Raw genomic sequence first — 25,931 nt, 5'->3', positions numbered from 1 at the left:
GAAATGACCTCAGTGGGAAGCCCCGAGCCAGGGGTATGATGACCTAGGCAATCGTTTTACATTTCAAGTTCTCATTCAAATGTACATCGATGCTACTAATCGTTGCAGCAATCCAGATACTGTATTCATTTAAGGAACCCTGTGCTATGAGCTTCATAATACGACTGTACAAAGACATTTTAAATTAAGAAATATGCTGTGGGGAGGGGAGGGGGAAAGAGAATGAAGCCTTTAAGGAACCATCTACCAGTCTAGCTTTGCTTATCTGCTGCCGCTAATAGCAGCGATAAAGTTTAAGAGGGCTCGTGGCAGGGATTTCTATCCCCTTATGTTCAAAAAAAGAAGAAGAAGAAGAAGAAACAAATATATTAGCTGGCAGAGCTCGTCTTCCAAAGAGGAAGGGGGTGGATTTATTCAGGAAAGAATTGGCTGTGTTTTGCTTAATGAGGAAGAAATGTAATTGCAAGAGGGAAAAAATTAATGATCGAATTGGAGGCAACTCTAAGTGGACGTAGAGTACTGTATCTATTTGCTTAGCGTATCAGTTTTTAGCTAATTTCATGCTTTCAAGCCTGGTTTAAGGATTATTTGCTGAATAAGATATCACTGGACATCTTTACTCCTCAAACTAAACCAGATCATCATGATTTCTAAACCATAGGCAGTCCTCAATCTACAACTGGGACTGAAGTTTCCGGCGCTAAGCCGCTGCAAATCATAAAGCGGGTCGTCACATGACCACACACATGATTTTAGAGTGGTGTTTTATCACTGTTGTGAACTGAATTGGCAGTTGTTAAGGAAATCACCGGGTTGTGTCATTAAGCCAATCTGGCTTTTCCAACTGACTCTGTTGTCGAAAGTAGCTGAGGAGGTGGCAAATTGTGAGTAGGTGAATTGTGAGTAGACATTGAACCCATCACAAATGCAAGCCAACTGCCCAAATTGCGATCATGTTAATGGTGCATTGGCGGTAACTTCGGGGATGGACCAAGGTAGTTTTGAACAAATGGCTGTAAGCTGAGCATCACCTGTGCAGTTTACCAACCAAAAGGAATATCACCTGCTCTGCTGCCAGCCACTAACCTGTACTGTGGCTTAGCATAATATGCACGAGCCAGAAAAGAGGGACGGGAAAGTATCTACAGACCCCTCACATACTGGATGTAAACTTCTTCCCTCAAGACAATGCTAATAGCACACTGAACGTGAAAACAACTAGGCACAAGAGTAGGTTTTTTCCTCCATGCCCTCACTCTGCTAAACAACTAATCCCCACAATACTGTCTGTCTATCTGGTGGGCTGAATTACTATTATCCTTCTAATCTGTCCTATTATATGTTTCCTCATCTTTTCATGACTGTAACTTTGTTGTTTGCATCTTACGATTTACATTGTTGTATTTACTATCTTAATATGATTTTATGTTGACTAGTATCCTGTTGACTATCTTTAAGTGTTACATTTTATGGTTTCTTATGTATTTTTATGATGATTATGATCATGATTTATCACTTGTTGCTTGTAAGTACACTGAGAATTTATGGACCGGAGGCAAATTCCTTGGGTGACAATCACAGTTGACCAATAAAGAATTCTATTCTATTTCTATTTTATTTTATTCTATCCTATTCTATTGTATCCCTATTGTATCCCTATTCCTATTCTATTTCTTCTGGGTTTTTTAGTCTATGTCTATTCTATTCTAGTCTCTATTCTATTCTATATCATGTCTAGTCTAGATTTGATATTCTATTCTATTCTATTGCCTAATCTGTTTTGTTCCCTATTCTATTCTACTCGACTCTAGATTCTATTCTATTCAAGTCTCTATTCTGTTTAGTCTAGTCTAGATTCAATTTTCTCGTCTCTTTTTTTTTCTTTTTTCCTATTTCTATTCCTTATCTCATCCATATCCTAAAACTGAAAGCCAATTTTCAACATTTATCAGCTCTGTGGACTTGAATGGAATTTTGACTATTAAGCATTACACACCCATTTGAGGGGGGGGGGAGTTGGGGGGGGAGAGGAGCATAGGTGTCACAGTAAACATTATGTGATGTTTAATGCAAATGTAATGTTTGTGTGCAGCAGAGTTCTTTCTGTTCTTTTGAAAATAAAATAAAATGAAACGAAACAGTTCACCATGCCATTTTTTGCTGTTTTGTTTTTGTTTCCAGGAAAACACACCGCATTGTTTGATGCCCCATTAAACCGAACGGCAAAAATCTGTTTTAAACCTGGAAGAGCATTCTGCTTCATTAGAGTCCCGGCTATTAATTTCAAAAGCACCCTTGTCCCCATTATGGCAAAAAACAAGCGAAACCCAGAGTTTCCTGGCAACCGCATGGTGTGTTTGCAATCTGTTTCATCAAACACAATAGATGCACGGTAAACAATTCAGAGGAAAAAAAACATAAAAAATAGAAGGCGAAGCAACAGGTCCTGCTTCCTGCAGTGACCACAAGGCTCCTGGAATTAAAGGCGAAACACAAATACGGGCTGCAAAATGATATCCAGTGTTTAATTGGCATTTGGTAACATGACCTAAACTAGGCAAATCCAAAATTTAACTCATCTCCATCCTATCCAAGGAAGATGAGAGAAGAGATGTCCATGTCACCCAGGAGTAGAGAAGACAGCTGTGCCAATTACACTGTGCAAATTTAGGGGTACCAGTTATTCCTACACCCACCCCAGTTCAAGGGTAGAAACATTACAATTAACCAGGTTTAATAAGGAATGCATGTAATTATTAATTAAACTGACACATCCCCATTTTCATCCAGATATATAAAATAGGCTCTCTGTTTTAAAAGAAGTCTTAGACAGAACTGGTTGCAGAAATTTTCAGGTAAGGAGTACCAGTACACACATGCTCGCACATACACACACACACACTCTCTCTCTCTCTCTCTCACACACAGAGAGAGAGAGAAAGAGAGAGAGGGGGGAGAGAAGGAGAGGGGGAGACAAAGAGTGTGCGTGTGAGAGAGACAGAGAGACGAGAGGGAGGGAGACAGAAAGTGAAAGAGAGGGAGGAAGAGAGGGAGAGAGTCAGTAGGGGAGATAGGAGAGAGCAAGAGAAGAAGAGGATGGGAAAGAGAGAGAGGGAGGGAAGGAAGGAGGGAGACAGAAAGAAACAAAGAGAGAGAGAGAAAGAGAGGGAGGGAGGGAGAAAGTGAGGGAGGAAGAGAGGGAGAGAGTCAGTAGGGGAGAGAGGAGAGAGCGAGAGAAGAAGAGGATGGGAAAGAGAGAGAAAGGGAGGGAGACAGAAAGAAACAAAGAGAGAGAGAGAGAGGGAGGGAAGGAGGAATTGAGGGAGGAAGAAAGGGAGAGAGACAGGAGGGGAGAGAGGAGAGAGCGAGAGAAGAAGACGGGAAAGAGAGAAAGGGGGAAGGAAGAGAGGGAGGAGAGAGTGTGTGTGTATTTGTGAGGTCACTGGTACTCTCTGGGCTTAGTTGTTTTCTTACAGACATTTCATCCATCATTCACCATAATCCTTCTAGTCATTGTCTATCCTTTGTGGGATGCAGGCACCTTACTCATGTTTCTAACCCATACGGTCCTGAGCTTATTTTTCGCCAATTAGGCCCGCTATACCTGCTGATGTCATCGAGCCATCTGTTTCATACATTTAAAATATATGAAACGTATTTGAAATGTATGATTATACATTTATCTTGGTTATCACCAAGATTTTAGCTACCAGACCAACAACCCAAGTTGTAAGCCCAGCCCGCACAAGGAACCACCGAGAAGAAAACACTTCCTTCAACGGCGACGGGACAAGCCACTTTTGTATATCAACAGAGAGCAAACCCCGTTCCTTTCTAACACTGGTGACGTTCTCTAGTTGGGTCATAAAAGGTCTGGAAGAAAACAACCAAGGTTAGAGATAACCAAGGATCATACAGTGTCCCTCCTTCTCCTCTCCACACCACACCTGCCAATCATCCTCTCCTACAGTAACAAAGAGGGTTAAAACAAATCCATTGATGGCGAACTGGTTCCTTTCTAACAGCCCCAGTCATCCCATAAGACACTCTGGGAGAAGGGGGGGGGGGGGAGAGAACAAGCAAACAAGCCAGCATGTATCATGTTAGTTCCATAAGCCTACCTTTGAGCTGTCGCTGGCCTCTTTCTGAAGGAAGAACTGTTTCTTAAATTCGTAGTAGGCGTTGTACTGATGCCAAGGCTGCAGAAATTCAAATCTGTGAAGGAAGGAGACAAAAAATGTAGGCAGTTCTCAACTTACGACCACAAATTGGGCTGGAATGTTGGTCGTTAAGTCATGTTGGCTCCATTTTTACGACCATTCCTAGGGAAGTTCACAGTTGTTAAGTGAATCTGGCTAGGCCAATGGGCCTTTTCGGTTGCAAATTGCAACCAGGAGATCACAGACCCTACAACTGGTCATAAATGCAATTTGGTTGTCAAGTACCCAAACTGGGATCCCAAAATGTACGGGGTATATGACTGTTGTAAGAGCCAGGTACAGGCCATAAGTCACTTTTTCCCAAGGCCAAAACATTTTGAATACCGTATTTTTCGGAGTATGAGATGCACCTTTTTCCTCCGTAAGAGACTGAAAATTTGGGTGCATCTTATATTCTAAATGTAGTTTTCGAAGCCTTTTCCCCCCAGCCCTAATGAGGCACTAACAATCTTCCTGGCTCTTACCTGCGTGCAGGCTTTTTTCCATTGCTAATTGCTCCAAAGAATGTACTGCAGATACCGCCATGGGTGTGGGAACCGCGGAGGTGCGCATGCCACATCGGCATGTTCTAGATCTAGGGGAGCTAAAGCTGGGAGGGACAATCCCAAGCAGCCCAAGCAGCATCAAGCCCAGACTCAAGGAAAACGGCCGCCCTGAGTCCCACTGGGATTGGGCAGCATAGAAATCAAATTAATCAAATTAATTAAATTAAATTACTTACTTAACAACTGCAGTGATTCGCTTAACAACAACAAAAGTCAAGAAATGTGGCAAAAGTCACTTTAACTAATGTTTAGAACAGAGGTAGGCAAAGTTGGCTCTTCTATGATTTGTGGACTACAGCTCCCAGAATTCCTGAGCCAATCTTGCTAGTTCAGGCATTCTGGGAGTTGAAGTCCACATATCATAGAAGAGCCAACTTTGCCTATCCCAGGTTTAGAATAAATGAGCTGGATGGGACCTTGGAGGTCTTCTAGTCCAGCCCCCTGCTCAAGCAGGAGAACTTATACCATCTCAGATAAGTGACTGTCCAGTCTCTTCTTAAAAACCTCCAGTGAGGGATTGCCCACCATTTCTGCAGGCAAGCTGTTCCACTGGTTAATTGTCCTCACTGTCAGGACGTTTCTCCTTAGTTCCAGATTGCTTCTTTCCTTGATCTCTCTGGGAGGGAGACGGATAATTTTAAAAAGTGGTGCAGAAATCAAACTGGGGAAAAATACCTGTGCGCACCACCATGCCTCAACTGTAAATTGGGGCTATAACTCATTACTTCCCCACCTAAGGTACAAAAAGGCTATTCGATATTCCGAAAATAATAAATTACACCCCAAGGGCCAGGAGTTACATATGTTTGGAAGCCAAGCTTCAAGATTCTTCAGCAATAATGCTTTATCATTAACTTCCAGTAGTTTCTTGAATTTTAATGTGAGGAACTACAATAGGTTACTGTGTTTTTTTGTTCTTTTCCACCTCCGTCAATAAGAGAGTGGGGGCAAAGCTACTCGCTTGCAGGTTTATCGTAAAATGAAATTAAAACCGAAGTCTCCCCTACTCACCTTGGATCATTCTTGGCACGAACGCTGGTCTCAAATTTAATCCCATTTCTCGCAACATACTCGGCTAGCTTGTCAATTACAGGCTGGATATCTGGAGGTGGAGGAATGACGGCAACCACTGGAGGAATTGAGCTGGGAAATGTCAAGAGTTGTAAGATTTACACAGGCAGAGAACTCAACCTATTAACGCGGGGGAAGCGGCTCATGTTTTTTTTAAAGGCATCACCTGACTGAGGGCTAAACAGGGAAAAACCAGGTATCTCAACCAGGTGTGTGTGTGTGGGAAAGGAGGGGAAGCCAAGGGAAAAACAGATCGAAAGTCCAGGCAGGATTTAAAAAGTTTTGGACAGCCAACTAAGGTGAGGAGAGCTGAATAATTCGTTCTGGCTCCCCAAAAAATGAAATCCTAGAGAAACTACAATTGTTTGAAGCAGGGCAGCCACCAGTCAGAGAAAATAAGTCTTTTTAGAACAATTTTGCATGCGAAGCTTCTGTCAGACAATAAGTACTTATTGAAATTCTCTACGCATTCTGCAAAGCTAAGGTTCTGCTTTAATTGAATGCCGTTCTTATGGAACAGGTTCTTTTATGGAAGAGATACGCGCTCACACGCTATTACTTTCATTATGCGAAATTCCAAACCTGTATTCATTTCAAATATTTATGTTGTGCAATTAAGAAGAAATGTTAGCGGTACGATTAACCATATAAGCCATATTGTTCGATTCAACCCTGGGAGGTGGATTGGGCTGAGAGAGGGACTGGTTTAAGAGTAGTTCAGCTGGCTTCCATGGCTAAGCCAGGACTCCCAATTTCCTGGTGATAAGTCCAAAATCTTTGGAATCAACTCCCCCCCAGAGATTCACACTGGCCCCACTCTCCTGGCCTTTCAGAAGATGTTGAAGACATAGAAACATAGAAGTCCAATGGCAGAAAAAGACCTCATGATCCATCTAGTCTGCTCTTATACTATTTTCTGTATTTTACCTTAGGATGGATATATGTTTTTCCCATAGAAATCTAATCAATTGTTATTATTAAACTATAATGATTAATTAATAAATAATAAATAGTAATAAAAAGACAAATTTCTCATGGTGTTAGGAATGAAAGCTTCTATTCTGGCACCTTGGAACATAGAAACATAGAAGATTGATGGCAGAAAAAGACCTCCTGGTCCATCTAGTCTGCCCTTATACTATTCCCTATATCTAAGGATGGATCGATGTTTATCCCAGGCATGTTTAAATTCAGTTCCTGTGGATTTATCTACCACGTCTGCTGGAAGTTTGTTCCAAGGATCTACTACTCTTTCAGTAAAATTATATTTTCTCATGTTGCTTTTGATCTTTCCCCCAACTAACTTCAGATTGTGTCCCCTTGTTCTTGTGTTCACCATTGCCGGCAGGCTTGGGGTTTTTAAACACAGATATTCTGTTCCAGCCCACGTTATGACAGAGATACGGATGAATGTGGCTGACTGGTTTTAATGATATGGGTTTTAGCTTGTTAAATTGGATTTTAGTATGCTTAATGGATTTTAATTTTTAAATTGGTTTGGTTTTAACTCTGATTTCTACTGTGCTATGTTTATGCATTTATTCCTTATGTTGTAAGCTACCCTGAGTCTTCGCAGAAGGGCAGCCTAGAAATCGAAACAATAAATAAAATAAATAACAAATAAGAATCACCCAGTCAGCATTCCTGCCTAAGGAAGATCTGAAACTCACCTTCTCCTGATTTTAGGCCAGTCTGTTAGACCAAATTGGCTCTCAAAAAATGAAGAAAAAAAAATTATTTATTATTATCTGGATTTCTAGGCCACCCTTCTCCATAGACTCAGGGCGAACCTCATATGGGATACTAGAGCAAATATTAACATCAGCAGGCTTTGTGATGGCCAACAGAATAGCCTCTTCAGAATGCCAAACTTGGGAAGACCCATCTGGAAGCGGGCGATTCATTAAACAGAAATTAAATAGACTTCTTGCACATTATAAGCCTGCACAGGGCTGGCAGGGGAGGAAAGCAGATTATTTTTAGTGGAAAGATTAATTGCTGACCAGGAAGGCCGTCAAAAAAATGACAAAAAGCCCCCAAGGACATCATCCATGAAACAAAACTAGACAAGGCAAACATACCAGCTCTTTTGCGCTCTGTCTAAAGCCCTGACAATTTTAGGATGTAATGAGACACCCTTTTATTTGAGCTGCCTATTTAATTATTAACATTTAATCACTTTAACATATGCAACTGTCCATGGCCTGGTAGCTGGGAAGCCTCCCTGCCAAAGCCTGGTCTGAAAATAAACACAGCCCAGCCACTCGGAATTGCTGGTGTTAGGTCAACATGCAGGACTCAGGTTTATATCCATGCAAAAGCATTGGGGCTTACGAAGGGATTGGGGGAGGCCACCACAATGCCTGAGCACAAGAAATAAATATAATAATAAATCCACATTAATACTGTATCACAGGGTTGGAAGGGACCTTGGAGGTCTTCTATTTGTTTGAGATGGGCAGGTAATCAAATTGGAGAGAGAGAGAGGGAGGGAGAGAAAGAAAAAGAAAGAGATGGAAAGAAAGCGAGAGGGAGAGAGAGAGATAAGGAAGGATGGATGGGAAAGGGAGGGAAGGGAGGGAAGGAAGGAAATGAGAAAAAGAGGGATGAATGGAAGAAGGTATAAAAAGATATTTTAAAAAGCGAAGGAAGGTGGGAGAACAGGAGAGGAGGGAGGGAAGGAGAGGGGGGAGCAAGCAAGTGAGAAAAAGAGGGAGGCAGGGATGAATGGAAGAAGGCATAAAAGAAAGAATTAAAAGAAGGGAAGGAGAAAAGGAAAGAGGGGAAGGCAGGGAGGAAGTAAATGAATGAGAAAAAGAGGGAGGGAAGGGATGAATGGAAGAAGGCATAGAAGAGATATTACAATAAGGGAAAAGGAGGGAGGGAGAAAAGGAGAAGGAGGGAGGAAAAATGATTTCTGATGCTTGTGGAAAAAGAGCCAAGTACAGTACCTACTGCTATCAAGTCCATATTATCACAGCACCAATGAGTTGTCGAGTCTATCCAACACGTTATTGTCTTTAGCTTTGGATTTACTTTCAGTGGGTCTCTTCTACCAACCGTTAGAAAAAAAGTGCTCTGTTACACGAACAGCCTGTTAGTTGCACAAGTCACTCAACACAACCCCTCCTCTGCACAGGCCCACATAAAATACGATACCTTGCTGAAGTGCTGGTGCCAGGTAATGTGCTACTCAGGTCTTCGTTGGCTTCTGAAGACGATGGGGGTGGCGGCGTTGTGCCGGGAGGCGGAGGTGCTGTGATCGTGGCTACGCCGGTCGTGCTCGACACTGTCACGCCTGCTGGCAAGGCGCTGTAGTAAGTCGCCATGTCAATCCCTGGTGGTGGTGGGGCGAAGCAGTACGTTCCATCGGGCAACATGTAATAGCTATAGTACATGGCTGCCACTGTGGCTATAAAGGGGTGGGAAAGGGGGGAATGATCAGAATTTTGACCAGCATGGACAAGAAAAGACCAACTCAAACAGCGGCATGGATCCTTGCCCCCAAACCTACAACTCTTATTATTATTATTTTTATTTATTTATTTATTTGTCAAACAATTATCAAAATTATCAAACAAGTCCAAAGACGGGCTATTATACTATTTTTTGTATTTTATCTTAGGATGGATCTATGTTTATCCCAGGCATGTTTAAATTCAGCGACTGTGGATTTACCAACCACGTCTGCTGGAAGTTTGTTCCAAGGACCTACTACTCTTTCAGTAAAATAATATTTTCTCATGTTGCTTTTGATCTTTCCCCCAACTAACTTCAGATTGTGTCCCCTTGTTCTTGTGTTCACGTTCCTATTAAAAACACTTCCCTCCTGGATCTTATTTAACCCTTTAATATATTTAAATGTTTCAATCATGTCCCCCCTTTTCCTTCTGTCCTCCAGACTATACAGATTGAGTTCATGAAGTCTTTCCTGATAGTTATAACTTGTTTTTCCTACCGCCCGACCACACTGCTCACCCATTTTGAGACTGTCAGAAATCACTACCCCTATTACAATTCTAAGATTGCTCTCCCAGATTAATTTTTTCGGGGGGAGGAGGGGGAAATGCCATAAATAATTAACCAGTGGGAATTTGAAGAGAAGAATTTACAACTCCATTGATTCTGGGATAGATCAGAAGGTTTTATCTGCTTGTCTGGTATTAAGCGAGGGCAGAATATCTCCCCTACTTGTTCGGCAGATCCGTCTTAATCTTCTCCTAGTCCTTTTTGATGCTTGTATCCTCAATATTCCAAATGTGGTCTCACCAGCGCTCTATAAAGCGGGATCACAATCTCCCTCTTCCTGCCTGTTATACCTCTAGCTATGCAGCCAAGCATCCTACTTGCTTTTCCTACCACACTTAGCAACTGTTCAAAGTTACAACGGTGCTGAAAAAAAGTGACTCAGGAACAGTTTTCACAGTTAAGCCCTTTGCAGCATCCCTGTAATCACAGGATCACATTTCAAATGCTTGGCAACTGCTTCACACTTATGATCGTTAATGCATCCCAAGGGCCTTCTGACAAGCAAAGTCAACAAGGAAACCAACCAGATTCACTTAATCACAGGTTAACAACTTATCAAATGCAGCAATTCACTTAAGAACTGTGGCCAAAAGCTTGTAAAATGAGGCAAAACTTACTTAGCAACATGTCTCACTTAACCACATATATTTTGGGGCTCAACAAAGAATGTTCTTTTGCGCCAGCTCAGGAAGCTCAAACTGCCCAAGGAGCTGCTGATACAGTTCTACAGAGGAATCATTGAGTCTGTCATCTGCACCTCTATAACTGTCTGGTTTGGTGCTGCAACCCAACAGGACCGACACAGACTTCAGAGGACAATCAGAACTGCAGAAAAAGCAATTGCTGCCAACCTGTCTTCCATTGAGGACCTGTATACTGCAGGAGTCAAAAAGAGGGCGGGGAAAATATTTACTGACCCGTCACATCCTGGACACAAACTGTTTCAACTCTTAGCCTCAAAACGTCACTACAGAGCACTGCACACCAAGACAACTAGACACAAGAACAGGTTTTTTTACGAACGCCATCACTCTACTAAACAAATAATTCCCTCAACACTGTCAGACTTTCTACTAAATCTGCACTTCTATTCTACTAGTATTTCTCATCATTCCTATCACTCATTTCCTCCCATGTTGACTGTATGACTGTAACTTGTTGCTTATATCCTAAGATTTTTATTAATATTGCTTCTTCATTGCTTATTTGACCCCTATGACAATCATTAAATGTTGTACCACATGATTCCTGACAAATGTATATTTTATTTTATGTACGCTGAGAGCATATGCACCAAGACAAATTCCTTATGTGTCCAATCACACTTGGCCAATAAAAATTCTATTCTATTCATAAGTCACCTTTTTTCAGTGTTATAATTTCGAATGGTCCCTAAGTGAGCTGATGTAAGTCGAGGGCTAACGTGTACACGCAGAAATGTCAAGGTGTAGATTTGAATGACAGAGCTAAAATGTATAAAGGGAAGGAGACATTTGGGTTCGTCTAGGAAGCCGAGAATCCACACGAAAGGAGAAATCCACAGGCAGGTGACAGGTGGACATTATGTTCCATTAAACACTAATAACGGTAGAATCGTATTATGAGTTTTGGGGGAAATGGTGCGATGTTATGAACATAAGGCAATGCAGGGAGAAATGTGACACCAGTGGATGGGTAGGAATGAGATGAGGGAGTATATAAAGTGGTCTATTTGGGCTATTGGGATCCCAAGAGAATATTATGATTATCTGCTTAGAAGATTGTACGCTTGTTTTTCAAACATAACTCTTATTCCAAGGTACACACAGCGTAGGAACTGGTAGAAGCATGAAAGTACAGCTGCTTTTTGATTGTTTAGGATAGTGATGGCAAACCATTTTTGGTTAACGTGCCAAAAGGGGGGGAGAATATTCAATTCAATTCAATTTATTAGATTTGTATGCCGCCCCTCTCCGTAGACTCGGGGCGGCTCACAACAATAATAACAAAATATAAAACAAATCTAATAATTAAAAGTCATTTAAACAACCCCTTATTAAAAAGAAAACATACACACAAGCATACCATGCATAAACTGTATAGGTCCGGTGGAGATGTCTCAGTTCCCCCATGTGGGATTTTAAGAAGTTTACGAAAGACAAGGAGGGTGGGGGCAATTCTAATCGCCGGGGGGAGCTGGTTCCAAAGGGTCGGGGCCACCACAGAGAAGGCTCTTCCCCTGGGTCCCGGCAACCGGCATTGTTTAGTTGACGGGACCCGGAGAAGGCCAACTCTGTGGGATCTAACTGGTCGCTGGGATTCGTGCGGCAGAAGGCGGTCCCGGAGATATTCTGGCCCGATGCCATGAAGGGCTTTATAGGTCATAACCAACACTTTGAATTGTGACTGGAAACTGATCGGCAACCAATGCAGACTGCGGAGTGTTGGTGTAACATGGGCATACCTAGGGAAGCCCATGATTGCTCTCGCAGCTGCATTTTGCACGATCTGAAGTATATGTGTGGGGCTGGCACATACGAGCCTTTCTAGGAGCCTGGGGAGGGTGGAAAGAGCCTTTCTCACCCCCACCAGATGTCCTCTGGAGGCCAAAAATGGCCCGTTTCAAGTTGGGAAACAAGGCATTTCTGCCCTCCGAAGAGCCTCCCAGGTGAGATGCTGGGGAAAGCCGTTTTCGCCCTTCCCAGTCTCCTAGAAAGGCTCTGCAGCTTGGGGAGAGCAAAAAAGGGGCCTTTCTCACTCCACCCCCACCCCGAGGCTGGAAACAGCCTCTTTCTCGATGCCCAGTGGGCCCAAAAATCAGCTGGCCAGCACACCAGACCTGAGCTTTGCGTGCCCATTGATATGGCTCTAATGTGCCACAGGTTCGCCATTGCAAATTTAGGATGACAGGTTGACATTAGTGAACTAATGGGAGGTGAACAGAAGTTCTGAAAGTTGTACCCATCATTTCTCAATACAGGCAATCCTTGACAGTTGCTTACGACAGTTCATCTAGCGGCCGTTTGGCGTTACAACGGCATTGAAGAAAAGTGACTTACGACCATTTTTCACACTTACGGCCACTGCAGAATCTCCATGTTCATCAAAAAATCCCAGCATTTTAAAATATCCAAAAAGCTGCTCAAACTTTCCCTACTTCCTTAAAAAAAAGGGTGCCCCCCCCCCAAAGGAAATTTCAAGAAGTTGTGCAAACGGAAACTGTCCGATCACTGGCAAAAGGCCGGCGTGAATAAAAATCTCTGCGGGTTTGTGAGTGTTTCATTATTTTATCAATACCATAACATGCATTGCAAGGAATGCCGATTTTAAAACAGCTCAGCAGTTCGCGGAATAATCACCTTCCCTTTGCGTGTGTTGTGGGGAGTCTGCATAATTCATGCCTTTCGAAAGGCAGGGCGCGATAAATCATGGGCCTGTTTGGGCGGAGAGCTTTTGAGTGCGTTGTTTTATTAAATGCACAGGTATGAATCTTTCACTTCTGAAACAGCAACTGACCAAGCCACTAATAACAGAGCCGATTTAATTTTACAAACAGATTCCTAAGGGTTGTTGAAGCCACCTGCTCCAATGCAAGATCAAAATGTATCCCAGGAGACAGCTGCTTTAATTCTTAATTTTAGAGTTCTCTGTCAGCCTTCCTGAATTATTTAGAAAAAAACAGGATGGAGACATGTCTGAAAGTGACAGACAACAAGGCCCAGGACTGTAATTAATTGTAATATTTCATTAATAAAACAGAGACAATGCTTCCTTGCAATGGCTTAACAACAGAGTAATTCTAGCCCGGTGTTTTAAGCTTAAAGGGAGAAATTTTGTAATAAGCTGCATCTCTTTAAGATGCACAACAGACCTCTAAATAAAAAATAGATCTAGTATCTAACAGAAAAAAAGAATATAATAAAAACAAAGCTTGGAATGATAATAAGTCTGTACCTATTAAAAACAAGGTAAGCCATTTACAAGCTCAGCTTATGAGCTTCGCGAGTCTCTAAAAACAAGGAAAATGTATAGAATTGTGGCAATGTTTTTCTGCAAAAGAACATTACACTACAGCTCTCCTGATGTGGCAGTGATTTAAAAACAAAAACAACACAGGATCTTAATATCAAAAGTACTAAAATCGAAGATAGAAACCCTGCAATTATGAGAAAGCTTCTTGCAGCTTGAAACTAAGAGCTGGAAAAAATTTGCAACTTGCCAACCTAGAATTACTGTCTGGGGAAAAGAAATGGGTACAACTATGATTGGGGCCAGAATTTCCATGCTGGCTAAGCAAGGCAGTTGTTAAATGAGTTGTGCCCTATTTTACGACCTTATGAGCCATGGATGTTAAGTGAATTGCTGCAGGTCATTAAGTGAATTGGGCGACAGTTAAGCAAATTGGGTTTCCCCCATTGGTGGGATCAATGGTGATCATGTGACAGCCCACCCCGATGATGCTGTGAACGACATAAATATATGCAGATTGACAAGTTCCGGAATTTTATTCACTTGGCTGTAGTCGGAAATGCGAAGACAGGTCTGTAATCACTTTATTCAGTGTTGTTGTTGTATTATTATTATTATTATTATTATTATTATTATTATTATTATTATTATTATTATTTATTGGATTTGTATGCCGCCCCTCTCCGCAGACTCACAACTAAAAAACCCTTATTATAAAAAACCAAACATACACACAAACATACCATGCATAACTTAGCCTAGGGGAAAAGGATATCTTAACTCCCCCATTTTGGGGATGTTTTTCTATGAATATGAACAAGCGGGATGACACCTCCCGCCCACCAGACACCCGGAAACCAGCCCTCAAACGCATCCCAGCCACAGAAAACGAAACCAGACTCAGAACACACACCGCAAAACAATCAAGCAGCCTGCAAGCTCCAACCACCCAGGACACCACGCCCAATCCACAACCGCCAACCAATCAGCACACCCCAGCCACATCAACGACCCCAGGTGCCACCCCACCGACCCACCAGGAAGCCTCCACACAGCAGGCAACCGCCGAGCCACCAAACCACACCCAGCCACCAGCATCCATAGAAGGAAGGCAGCTCAGGCCCCACTGCGCTCACCCCAGAACAAGGACAGAAACACCAGCCCGAAGACGACGAGTGGGACCCCGTCGAAACGTCGAAGCATCACTGCTCAAAAATTATAACTTCAAACAGTGTTCCCTCTAATTTTTGGGGGGTGGGGGTGGAAAAGTATAGTGTCTGAGCGGCAGTCCCTTCGGGACTGGGCAGCACAGAAATAATAAATAAATAAATAAATAAATAAACAAACAAACAAACAAAAAACCCACCCTGTTTTGCCTCAGAGAATTTCAAAATAAAATACTGTACTGTGTGTCTATAACAGTGAGCTCATAATAGGGCAACTCTATCAATATCAAAATGCCACTTAAATAGTTGAGCTAGTTTCAAACTAGATTTTGATTTTCTTTCTCTCTTCCTTACTCCCATTCTTTTTCTCTTTTCCTTCCTCTCTTTTTTCTATTTCTTTCTCTCTTTCTCTCCCCCCTCTCTCCCTCTCTTTCTCTCTCTCCCTCTCTTGCTATATCTTTCTCTCTCTTTCTCTCCCCCCTCTCTTCCTCTCTCTTTCTCCCAGTAGCCGTGGGGCGACGGCAGGGTGATCAGCTGTGAAGCGGAGCTCCAGAACGGAGGCACAGACGGCGGTGGCTAGACGCCGTACATTTCTGGCGTTGCGCTGGGCATGGACATGGGGCTTGAGCCTCCGTCCTGGTCCAGCCAGCAGGCAAGTGCCAGCCACGCAATTCCAGCATTTCCAGCCGCCGCCGTCGGTGCCTCTGTTCCTCTGTTCCGTAGCTCCGCCTCACAGTTGATCACCCTGACGTCGCCCCACGGCTACTGGGAGAAAGAGAGAGGGAGAGGGGGGGAGAGAAAGAGAAAGCAAGAGAGGGGGAGAGAGAGAGGGACCACCCTGCCACCGCCCCACGGCATGGCTCCTGCCCGCTGCCGCCACCATCACCCTCCCGCTGCGCGCTGCCCTCCCGCTGCCGCTGCCCTCCCACCAAGCCCCAAAGCTCACCTGCTGACAGGGAAGCTCCAGCCGGGCGGGGCGCCGCAGCTGCTGGAAAACTTGGAAGGCGCAAAGAAGCAAGCTCAGCTTCCGGTCTCACAACTTTTTTCTCTTCGCAAAAAGTTGCAAGACCAGAAGCTGAGCTTATTTCTTCGCGGCACACCTGACCATGTCTCGCGGCACACCGGTTGGGAAACACTGATCTATTCTATTATATTCTGGTCTCTCGGTCTCATCCCATGTAACTGGTGTCAGACGCAGCCTGGTCTCAGGCTGCTGCTACTCAATGCCAGGTCAGTTGCCAACAAGGCCCCCTTGATTCGAGATTTACTCTTGGAGGAGGGGGCTGACCTGGTTTGTGTCATCAAAGCCTGGCTAGGACCGGAGGGATGTGTTCCTCTCTCGGAAATTTGCCCAGATGGGTTTCTGGTCTTGCATCAGCCACAACACCAGGGAAGGGGTGGGGGAGTGGCAGTCATTGTCCGGGAGATTCTAAGCCCTTGCAGGGTCCCTGCTCCCGAGATTGCGGGGTGTGAATCTCTCCTCTTGAGATTGGATTTAGGGGTTCAGATATGCTTGCTGTTAACATACCTGCCTCCCAGCTATGTATGAATGTTTAGTATGCATGTTGTTGTGATTGGTTAATTCATGAGGTTTTTAATTAGGGTTTTTATATTTATTTATTTATTCATTCATTCATTCATTCAATTCATTCATTCATTCATTCATTCATTCATTCATTCATTCATTCATAGAAACATAGAAAACTGACGGCAGAAAAAGACCTCATGGTCCATCTAGTCTGCCCTTATACTATTTCCTGTATTTTATCTTACAATGGATATATGTTTATCCCAGGCATGTTTAAATTCAGTTACTGTGGATTTACCAACTACGTCTGCTGGAAGTTTGTTCCAAGGATCTACTGCTCTTTCAGTCAAATAATATTTTCTCACGTTGCTTTTGATCTTTCCCCCAACTAACTTCAGATTGTGTCCCCTTGTTTTTGTGTTCACTTTCCTATTAAAAACACTTCCCTCCTGAACCTTATTTAACCCTTTAACATATTTAAATGTTCATTCATTCATTCATTCATTCAATTTTTATGCCACCCTTCTCCTTAGACTAAGGGCGTCTTACAACATGTTAGCAATAGCACTTTTTTAAACAGAGCCAGCCTATTGCCCCCACAATCCGGGTCCTCATTTGACCCACCTCGGAAGGATGGAAGGCTGAGTCAACCTTGAGCCGGTGATGAGATTTGAACCGCTGACCTTCAGATCTACAATCAGCTTCAGTGGCCTTCAGTACAGCACTCTACCTGCTGCTTCACCCCGGCTCTTTTTATATTTTTATATTCTATTCTATTCTTTCTATTTATTATTATTTAGATTTGTATGCCGCCCCTCTCCGCGGACTATTCTATATTCCAATATCTATTCTATTATTCTATTCTATTCTATTCTATTGATAGTTCCTGTGTCCCAGGATCTGTGATTCCCCTTTTGTGATCTTATGACAAGCCACATCAATGTGGAAACCAGATTCGCTTAAGGTGTTACTAAATTAACAACTGAGGGATTCCCTTCACCATCTTTCTGTGGCAAGAAAGAATGTAAAAAGGACCAAAATTCCCTTAACAAATGTCTTAACGACCATGTTACTAATTGAATAACTGCGCCTTAACAAATGTGGCGAGGAAAGTTGTAAAATGGGGCAGAATTCTCTTAGCCAATTTTTCATTTAACTAACGTAAATTTTGGCCTCGATTGTGAGGCTCCCTTTATTTATTTAGAGATCAGACATTAGAAACATAGAAACATAGAAAACTGATGGCAGAAAAAGACCTCATGATCCATCTAGTCTGCCCTTATACTATTTCCTGTATTTTTATCTTAGGATTGATATATGTTTATCCCAGGCATGTTTAAATTCAGTTACTGTGGATTTACCAACCACGTCTGCTGGAAGTTTGTTCCAAGGATCTACTACTCTTTCAGTAAAATAATATTTTCTCATGTTGCTTTTGATCTTTCCCCCAACTAACTTCAGATTGTGTCCCCTTGTTCTTGTGTTCACTTTCCTATTAAAAACACTTCAGATTGAAGTTCGTTTAAGGTCAGAACAGCCTGCCTTCTCTTTGACCTCTTAACAATTTAGTTCACAAGGCCCAAGTACCTTTGCGGGAATAATGGAACATTTCTTTCTCTGGCCTAACAAAAAACTCCAAATTGTGCCTGCCTTTTTGTATGCTGTAGCTGCTGCCTACATTCCAAAGGACTGATGCTCTCCATGGCAGCGAGCGCGCCTGAAAACTACTTGGCAATTCTCGCTCGGCTCAAAATGTGCCTTTTATAATTTTATTCTCAACACTAACAATATTTACTTTGACACCTACGAGAACAATTCTAGCAGCTAATGTACTCTGCATTCAAAACTGCTGAAGCTTAGACTTAAAAGGAAGCCGACGAAGATGGGGGGAAAATAACAGCACAGAAGTTGCACAAATACACACACACACAAACAATTTTATGCACATAAAGTGGTCTGGATAAACTACAGATGTCACACTGATGTCAAGAAGGCAGACCTTTTTTGTTATGCTGTTCTTTTTTAAAAAAAACCCCAAAGGGACAGATTTTAAACTGTATTATAATGAACTCCTCAACGCTGCATTGCGAATCCACTCGCTTTTCTTTAAAACATTTCTAAGACTTTCAAACCTAGAAGCAAGCAGCATTCGGCCAATTACCAAAATTTTATTTCAGGACATTGGCAAAGAGCAATGTGGCAGGACAGGCCGTCCCTGACTTACAACAGTTCATTTAATGAGCAATCGAAGCCATGGCAGCACTGAAAAGAGAGACTTATGACAGGTCTTCCTCCCACACTTATAACCATTTGGCAACTGACTCATAATTTATGATGGTTGCCATATTCCAGAGTCTAGCAATTCCCCTTCTGACAAGCAAAGTTAATGTGGAAACAGGACTCATTTAACAACCATGTTATTAAATACAACTATGGCAAGAAAGAGTGTAAAACGGGGGCAAAGTTCACTTAATGTCTCACTTAGCAACAGAAATTTCGGGCTCCCTGGCGGTCGTAAGTTGAGGACTGTGGCGCTTAAGGAGGCTTTGGCAGTCCAGAGCGAATGCAGAATTTTCCTTTCTCTTGGAGAGCGAATAAACCTCTGTCAGCACCCAGAGAATAGGCGTTGATTGCTTACCTGAACGCCTCTTCTCGTACGGTGAGCGGGTACAGCAGTCACATGGGTTGCTCATGTCCAATCCGGTGGAACTGAGCCTAGTGTTAAAAAAGCTTGCTGGATCCGCCCCTTCCCCAGAATTCGCGAATCCGTAGACTAGGCTCAGCTGTGAAGCTCTGTAGTGTTCAACTCTCATTGTTAGAGGAAAGAAAGGTTATAGACAGAATAGAAGACACATACAAGGGCGGGAAGTGACTGCTGTACCCGCTCACCGTACGAGAAGAGGCGTTCAGGTAAGCAATCAACGCCTATTCTCCGTACTGAAGGAGCGGGTCCAGCAGTCACATGGGACATACCCAATAGATGGTCCCTAGGGTGGGATTAGATTGCTATCGTGAGAGATAACGGATTGGAGTACCCTTCTGCCGAAGGCAGCGTCCGCTGAGGCGTAAGAATCAATCTTGTAGTGCCTGATGAAGGAATTTGGCGAGGCCCAAGTGGCTGCTTTGCAGACCTCCTCCAACGGGGCTTGAGTCACCCAAGCAGCCGAGGTGGCTGCGCTCCTGGTGGAATGCGCTGTGATGTTCCTTGGAACTGAGAGGGCGGCCGATTCGTAGGCCTTAGATATAGTCCCTCTGATCCAACGGCCTATCACTGTAGAAGACACTTTGGCCCCCATGACTCTGGGATGATAGGCTATAAAAAGTGCTTCTGACCTCCGAAAGGGTCCTGTGCGTTGGATATAGATCCTCAGCGCTCTAATGAGATCCAGGGTGTGCCATCTAATTGCTAAGGGATGGTCCCGTTGGAGGCAGAAGGAAGGTAAGACAATATCCTGGGTTCTGTGGAACATGGAACTGACCTTGGGTAAGAAGGTAGGGTCCAGTCGCAAGACTACCTTGTCCTGATGAAATTGGCAGAGGTCCTGCCTGATTGAGAGGGCAGACAACTCCGAAATGCGTCGGGCAGAGGTAATAGCCACCAGGAATGCCACTTTAAAGGATAGGAACCTGAGGGACGCCGATTTTAAGGGTTCGTATGGTGCCTGCGTAAGGGAATGGAGAACCCGTGGCAAATCCCAGGATGGATACCTGTGGACCTTGGAAGGTCTGAGGTTGGCTATACCCTTGAGGAATTCCTGAACTTCTGGAAAGGACCGGAGAGGCTGTCTGCGGGGCCCCGCTAGGACAGAGGAAATGGCCGCCAGATGACGCCGGAGGGTGCTGGTGGAAAGTCCTTGATGGAAGCCTTGCATAAGGAAGGAAATGATCCTGTGTATGGGGATGCACAGGGGAGAGAGACCCTCCTGTAGACACCACTGGTGAAACTTGGACCACGTATGGTCGTAGATTCGATTGGTCGAGCCCCTTCTGGCCTTTAAGATGACCTCCACTGTATCGGGGTCGTGGCCACGCAGTTCTAAGTCTCTCCTGATAACAGCCAGGCGGTGAGGTGGAACCACTCCGGGTCTGGATGGAATGAGGCCCCCTGCCGCAGCATATCCCCCGAAACGGGGAGTCGCCAAGGGTCCTGGACGGACAACTGTTGGAGATCCGCGAACCAGGGCCGGCGGGGCCAATGAGGGGCGATTAGGATTACTCGGGCCCTCTCGGTGAGGACCTTGTGAATCACGTCCGGGAGAATTGGAATTGGAGGGAATGCGTAGAGTAGGCCTGGAGGCCATGGACTCCGGAGGGCATTGATTGCTTCCGCTCCCGGGGATGGAAATCTGGAAAAGAAGCGAGGGAGTTGGGCGTTCGCATTGGTCGCGAAAAGATCCAGAACTGGTAGGCCGAATCTGAGGCTGATTTGATGGAACAGGTCTTGATGGAGATTCCACTCTCCGGGGTCTATCGTTGCTCGAGATAGCCAATCCGCCTGGACGTTGAGGCTCCCCGAGATGTGGTCGGCTAGGAGCGACCGAAGATGTTTTTCCGCCCAAAGGCCTAACTTGAGGGCCTCCCTCATGAGGGCCTTGGATCTCGTGCCCCCCTGTCTGCAGATATGGCTTTTCGTGGCGATGTTGTCGGTGAGAATGAGAACGTGTCGGTTGGGGATGCGAGGAGAGAATTGCTTCAGAGCCAGGGAGACGGCTCTTAACTCTAGCCAATTGATTGGCTTGGAAGCTTCCTCCGGGGACCACGTGCCCTGGGCTATCATCCCCTGGGCGTGGGCGCCCCATCCCGATAGACTGGCGTCTGTGGTGATGACAAATTGATCCGGGCACCTGAAAGGGGATCCTTTGTCCATGGCCGGAGACTTCCACCACTTGAAGGATCTGCGAACAATTGGTGGGATGACAATGCGACGGCTTGAGTTGCTGTGCCCCGATCTCTGAAAGGGTAATAGGAGCCACTGAAGTTCCCTAGCATGAAGGCGAGCCCAAGGAATGATGCCTATGCATGACACCATCTTCCCCAAAAGGGAAGACAGGGATACTATGGAAACTGAAGGTTGAGATAAAATGCGTGAAATTAACTCCCCTATACTGATCTTTCTCTCAGGAGAAAGAAAGACCTGGGAAGCTTCTGAATTAATAATGGATCCCAGGTGTAAAATGGATGTGGAAGGTTGGAGGTGACTTTTGTCAAAGTTGATGGAAAACCCATGGTCCTGTAGAACCGACATGGTGACAGAAAGGTCTGCTTTCACTTTCTCTAGGGAGTTCCCATGAACTAAAATATCATCAAGGTAACATAAAATGTGGATGGGTGACGCCCGGATATAGGCCGCCAGGGACCCCAAGAGCTTTGTAAAGACCCGAGGGGCCGAGGAAAGGCCAAATGGCATGGCCCTATACTGGAAATGCCTGCCCTGAAAGGAGAAACGTAAAAATTTTCTGTGGCATTTGGCTATAGGAATATGGAGGTAGGCCTCAGTGAGGTCTAAAGAAACCATGAAATCTCCCGGGTGGATGGCGGCCAAAATGGATGATAAGGAGTGCATCTTAAACTTCCTATATTTGATGAATAGGTTCAGCTTCTTTAAATCCAAAATAGCTCTCCAACCTCCGGAGGATTTTGGAACCATAAATAGGATGGAATAAAAACCTAGGCCCTTCTGACCGGGGGGAACCGGTTGAATGGCTCTGATGGACAATAAGTGGGAAATGGCCTCCTCCATACGATTACAATCTGAGGGAGACCTGAGAGAAGGGCAGGAAATAAAACGTTTAGGGGGGGGAGAAGTAAATTCTAAAAGAAGGCCTTTTTGAACAGTGTCAATGACCCAGGGGTCCTTGGAGGTGAGACGCCAATTAGAGGCGAAATAGGCTAGGCGGCCACCTATGGGAATCGAGGAAGAACTACCATCTAGGGTTTTTTGAAGCCCTATTAGAGGACGCTCCCCTTTGGAAGCGAAAACCTCTGCCCCTGGAGTTCCTACCTTGGGAACGAAAGCGGGGGGAATACTGACCTGGGGTTCTCTGATAGGAAGCCGCTTGATCTTGTTGACGCCCTGGGCGACGAAAGGACTGCATTTTGGTGGCCTTTTTGGTGGTTGGACCCAATACCTTCTTCTTGTCCGTGGTTTCCGTGAGGAGTGGATCCAGAAGATCCCCGAAAAGAAGGTCGCGCTTCAAGGGTCCCAGAGATAACTGCCACTTCTGACGTACTCCTGCTTGCCAAGGGCGAAGCCATAGGAGTCTTCTTGCCGTTGTAGAAGCTGCAATAGACTTGGCAGCAAATCTAGTAGATTGTAAAGTGGCATCAGCCACGTACTGAGCAGCTGCAAATACCTTGTTGAAGTCTTGTTGACCTCTCAAGTCATCGGGAGGAATATGCTGTTGAAGTTGGCGAAGCCACAGAAGCATGGCTCTGGAGAAAAAGGAAGCCGCTGCGGAACTTTTAATGGCCCAGGAATCTGCGGTAAATCCTCTTTTGAGCATCTGTTCAATCCGCTTGTCCTCTGGGCGGAGAACCTCCTCTGCTTCTCCTGGCACGGCAGCCGCCGAGTGAAGGATCTTGACAGGTTCATCCGGTTTAGGAAAAGATAGGAGCTCCTCATAGGAAGAGGAAAGTTTGTACAACTTTTTGTCCTTGGTTGTGGGATTAAGCCCAGAGGCTGGGAAATCCCACTGCTTAAGTAAGGCATCTTTAAACAATTTAGGCATAGGAATTACCTCGTTATCCTCCTGTTCCTCTGTGAAGTAAGGTAAGTTCTCCTCCGGGGGATCAGTGGATGTGGAGGCCTGTTTCTCCTGGGCCGCCAATCCCGTAGAAATTCTAGCTTTGAGGAGGAGAGATTTGAACAATTGAGAGGGAAAAATAGTAATTGGAGAAGGAACCTTTATTTGGGATTCCTCATCATCTGAGAGACCTTGAAAGGGATCCTCATCCTCTTCCATATCCTCATATTCGTCCTGAGAGGAATCTGATTCATCCTGAATAGGAGCTCTAACCATTGGGGAAGAACCCAAGGGGCGGGAGGAACGAGGAGGTGGAGGAGGTAAGGAGGGCACATTGATGGTAGAGAGTTTAGCATCAATGGCCTTGGATAACACAGAAAAAATAGATTGAAATTCAGGAGGTAAACTGGAAATATCAGCAGGAATGGCAGATGAATCCCTGAAAGCCTGGGAGGATCCTGGCTGGGCGGAATCTTCAATAATATCTGGTTCCTCTGGACCTAATCCCCATAGGTTAGGTTGGGGTCTGTCTAGGTTTGGTTCATCCAGAGATAACACAGTGACCCCAGAAGAAGGCAGATTAGGAGCCTCTGGGGGGTCATGACTACTGAGTACTTGGGCCTGTACTTTCAAACGCTTTGCTGATTTGTCATGAAGTTTTTGTAGGGCTTGGTCCCTTCTCTTCTCAGCCCTGGTGACTTTGGTCAAGGGGCGGGCCCCTGAAGAAGAGGAGGTCGAGGCCTGGGGGATACTGGTAATCTCATCGCCTGTAGGCCTGGCCTCTCTGGGACCTTGAGTGGTGCCTCTCTTGGGAAAAGTAGCCATAGTCTGACAATTAACAGAAGACAAGGCTGAGCCAAATAAACTGGATAATTAGGGAGAAGAATTTCAAAGACTTCCCAAGAGGAAAGGATCCTGCTCCTAGGCCTCGGAGCTGCTGAGACTTGAGGGCAATCTGGGCAAACCCAGAGTTCGTGTCCCCAAATACAGCGTGGCTAGCCTCCCTAAACTTTAATTAAAGTAACCAAGGCACTCTGGTTGGAGGCTTAGCCGGTGGAGAATTAAGCCTGAGCGTCCCAAAGCCCACTCCGGGATCCGAGCGGTGGACTGAGGCCTACGCGGCTGGCAGAAGGCCAACACGAGAGGCCTAGATTAAAAAAGGGCGCGAAGGCCTTCGCGCCGAAAAATCGCTCCGTAATAGAAATCTTAAAGGGGAAGCGATCGACTAAGTCCAGGAGACTAGAACAAGCGTCTCACTCCGCAGGAGGTAATTCTTAAGCCCTTTAACAATAGTACTAAATCAATGAAGCAATACTTGCACAAAGACCTCCAGGCCAAAGGATTAAAAGAATCCACAAGCGGCAGCGGGGATCGTAAACGGCAAAGAAAGCCGTGGGAAAACGAAACCGCAACTTCTCCCAAGGGAAAAAAACCGAGCCGCAAACGGCTGGCGCTATTAGTGCAAGTAAACAAATAAGGATAAACAATTCTTACTACTTTTGAAGAAAAGATCGAAGGGAAGGTGTTAGAATGTTGAACAAGCTATCACAATACAACCGCAGGATGCGAGAACTGAGCGAATTCTGGGGAAGGGGCGGATCCAGCAAGCTTTTTTAACACTAGGCTCAGTTCCACCGGATTGGACATGAGCAACCCATGTGACTGCTGGACCCGCTCCTTCAGTACGGAGAAATGCTCTCTTCGCTCTGGGCAGCAACTGTCCTCCTCCTCTTCTTCCTCCTCCTCCTCCCACCCAAATTCTGAGCTTTTATTTCTTTCCTAATTGGTTTGCACACATTATTTGCTTTTATATTGATTCCTATGGGAAAAATTGCTTCTACTTACAAACTTTTCTACTTGAGAACCTGGTCACAGAACGAATTAAGTTCTTAAGTAGAGGTACCACTGTACTTCCACATGACCAGCATCCATAGAATTCTGAAGATTCGGTGGCAGGATAAGGTGCCAGACATGGACGTGCTCTCCAGAGCAGGCCTGCCATCAATTCCCACCCTGCTGATGAAAGCTTAGACACGCTGGGCAGGCCATGTTGCTAGGATGCCAGACCATCGCATCCCTAAACAGCTCCTCTATGGTGAGCTGTCTAAAGGAAAGTGATTATTATTATTATTATTATTATTATTATTATTATTATTATTATTTATTAGATTAGTATGCCGCCCCTCTCCGTAGACTCGGGGTGGCTCACAACATACAATAGAACAATTCACAACAAATCTAATAAATTTAAAAAAACATTAAAAAAAACCATTATTAAACCAGACATACACATAGACATAACATACATAAATTGTGTAGGCCCGGGGGAAGGGGGGGAATGCCTCAATTCCCCCATGCCTGACAACAGAGGTGGGTTTTAAGGAGTTTACGGAAGGCAAGGAGGGTGGGGGCAGTTCTAATCTCCGGGGGGAGCTGGTTCCAGAGAGTCGGGGCTGCCACAGAGAAGGCTCTTCCCCTGGGACCTGCCAGACGACATTGATTAGTCAACGGGACCCGGAGAAGGCCAACTCTGTGGGACCTAATTGGTCGCTGGGATTCGTGCGGCAGAAGGCAGTCCTGGAGATATTCTGGTCCGATGCCATGAAGGGCTTTATAGGTCATAACCAACACTTTGAATTGTGACTGGAAATTGATTGGCAACCAATGCAGACTGCAGAGTG

At 44.7% G+C, this 25,931-nt stretch overlaps 1 protein-coding gene across 12 annotated transcripts in view; it reads right to left on the bottom strand.

Moving 5' to 3' along the window:
• SFSWAP (splicing factor SWAP) overlaps positions 1-25,931 on the bottom strand; it is a 151,944-nt gene that overhangs the window by 93,435 nt on the left and 32,578 nt on the right. For all 12 annotated transcript variants that reach the window (XM_070762561.1, XM_070762563.1, XM_070762562.1 and 9 more), the window contains 3 exons: positions 8,996-9,248; positions 5,777-5,908; positions 4,122-4,215 (listed from right to left, as the gene is read on the bottom strand). In XM_070762561.1, the coding sequence (XP_070618662.1) occupies positions 4,122-4,215; positions 5,777-5,908; positions 8,996-9,248 (479 nt within the window). The remainder of the gene's footprint in view (positions 1-4,121; positions 4,216-5,776; positions 5,909-8,995; positions 9,249-25,931) is intronic.

This window comes from Erythrolamprus reginae, chromosome 10 (genome assembly GCF_031021105.1).
Source record: "Erythrolamprus reginae isolate rEryReg1 chromosome 10, rEryReg1.hap1, whole genome shotgun sequence".
NCBI lineage: Eukaryota > Metazoa > Chordata > Lepidosauria > Squamata > Dipsadidae > Erythrolamprus > Erythrolamprus reginae.
Note: the sequence above shows the minus strand (reverse complement) of the source record. Positions and strands in the feature narration are given on the sequence as shown.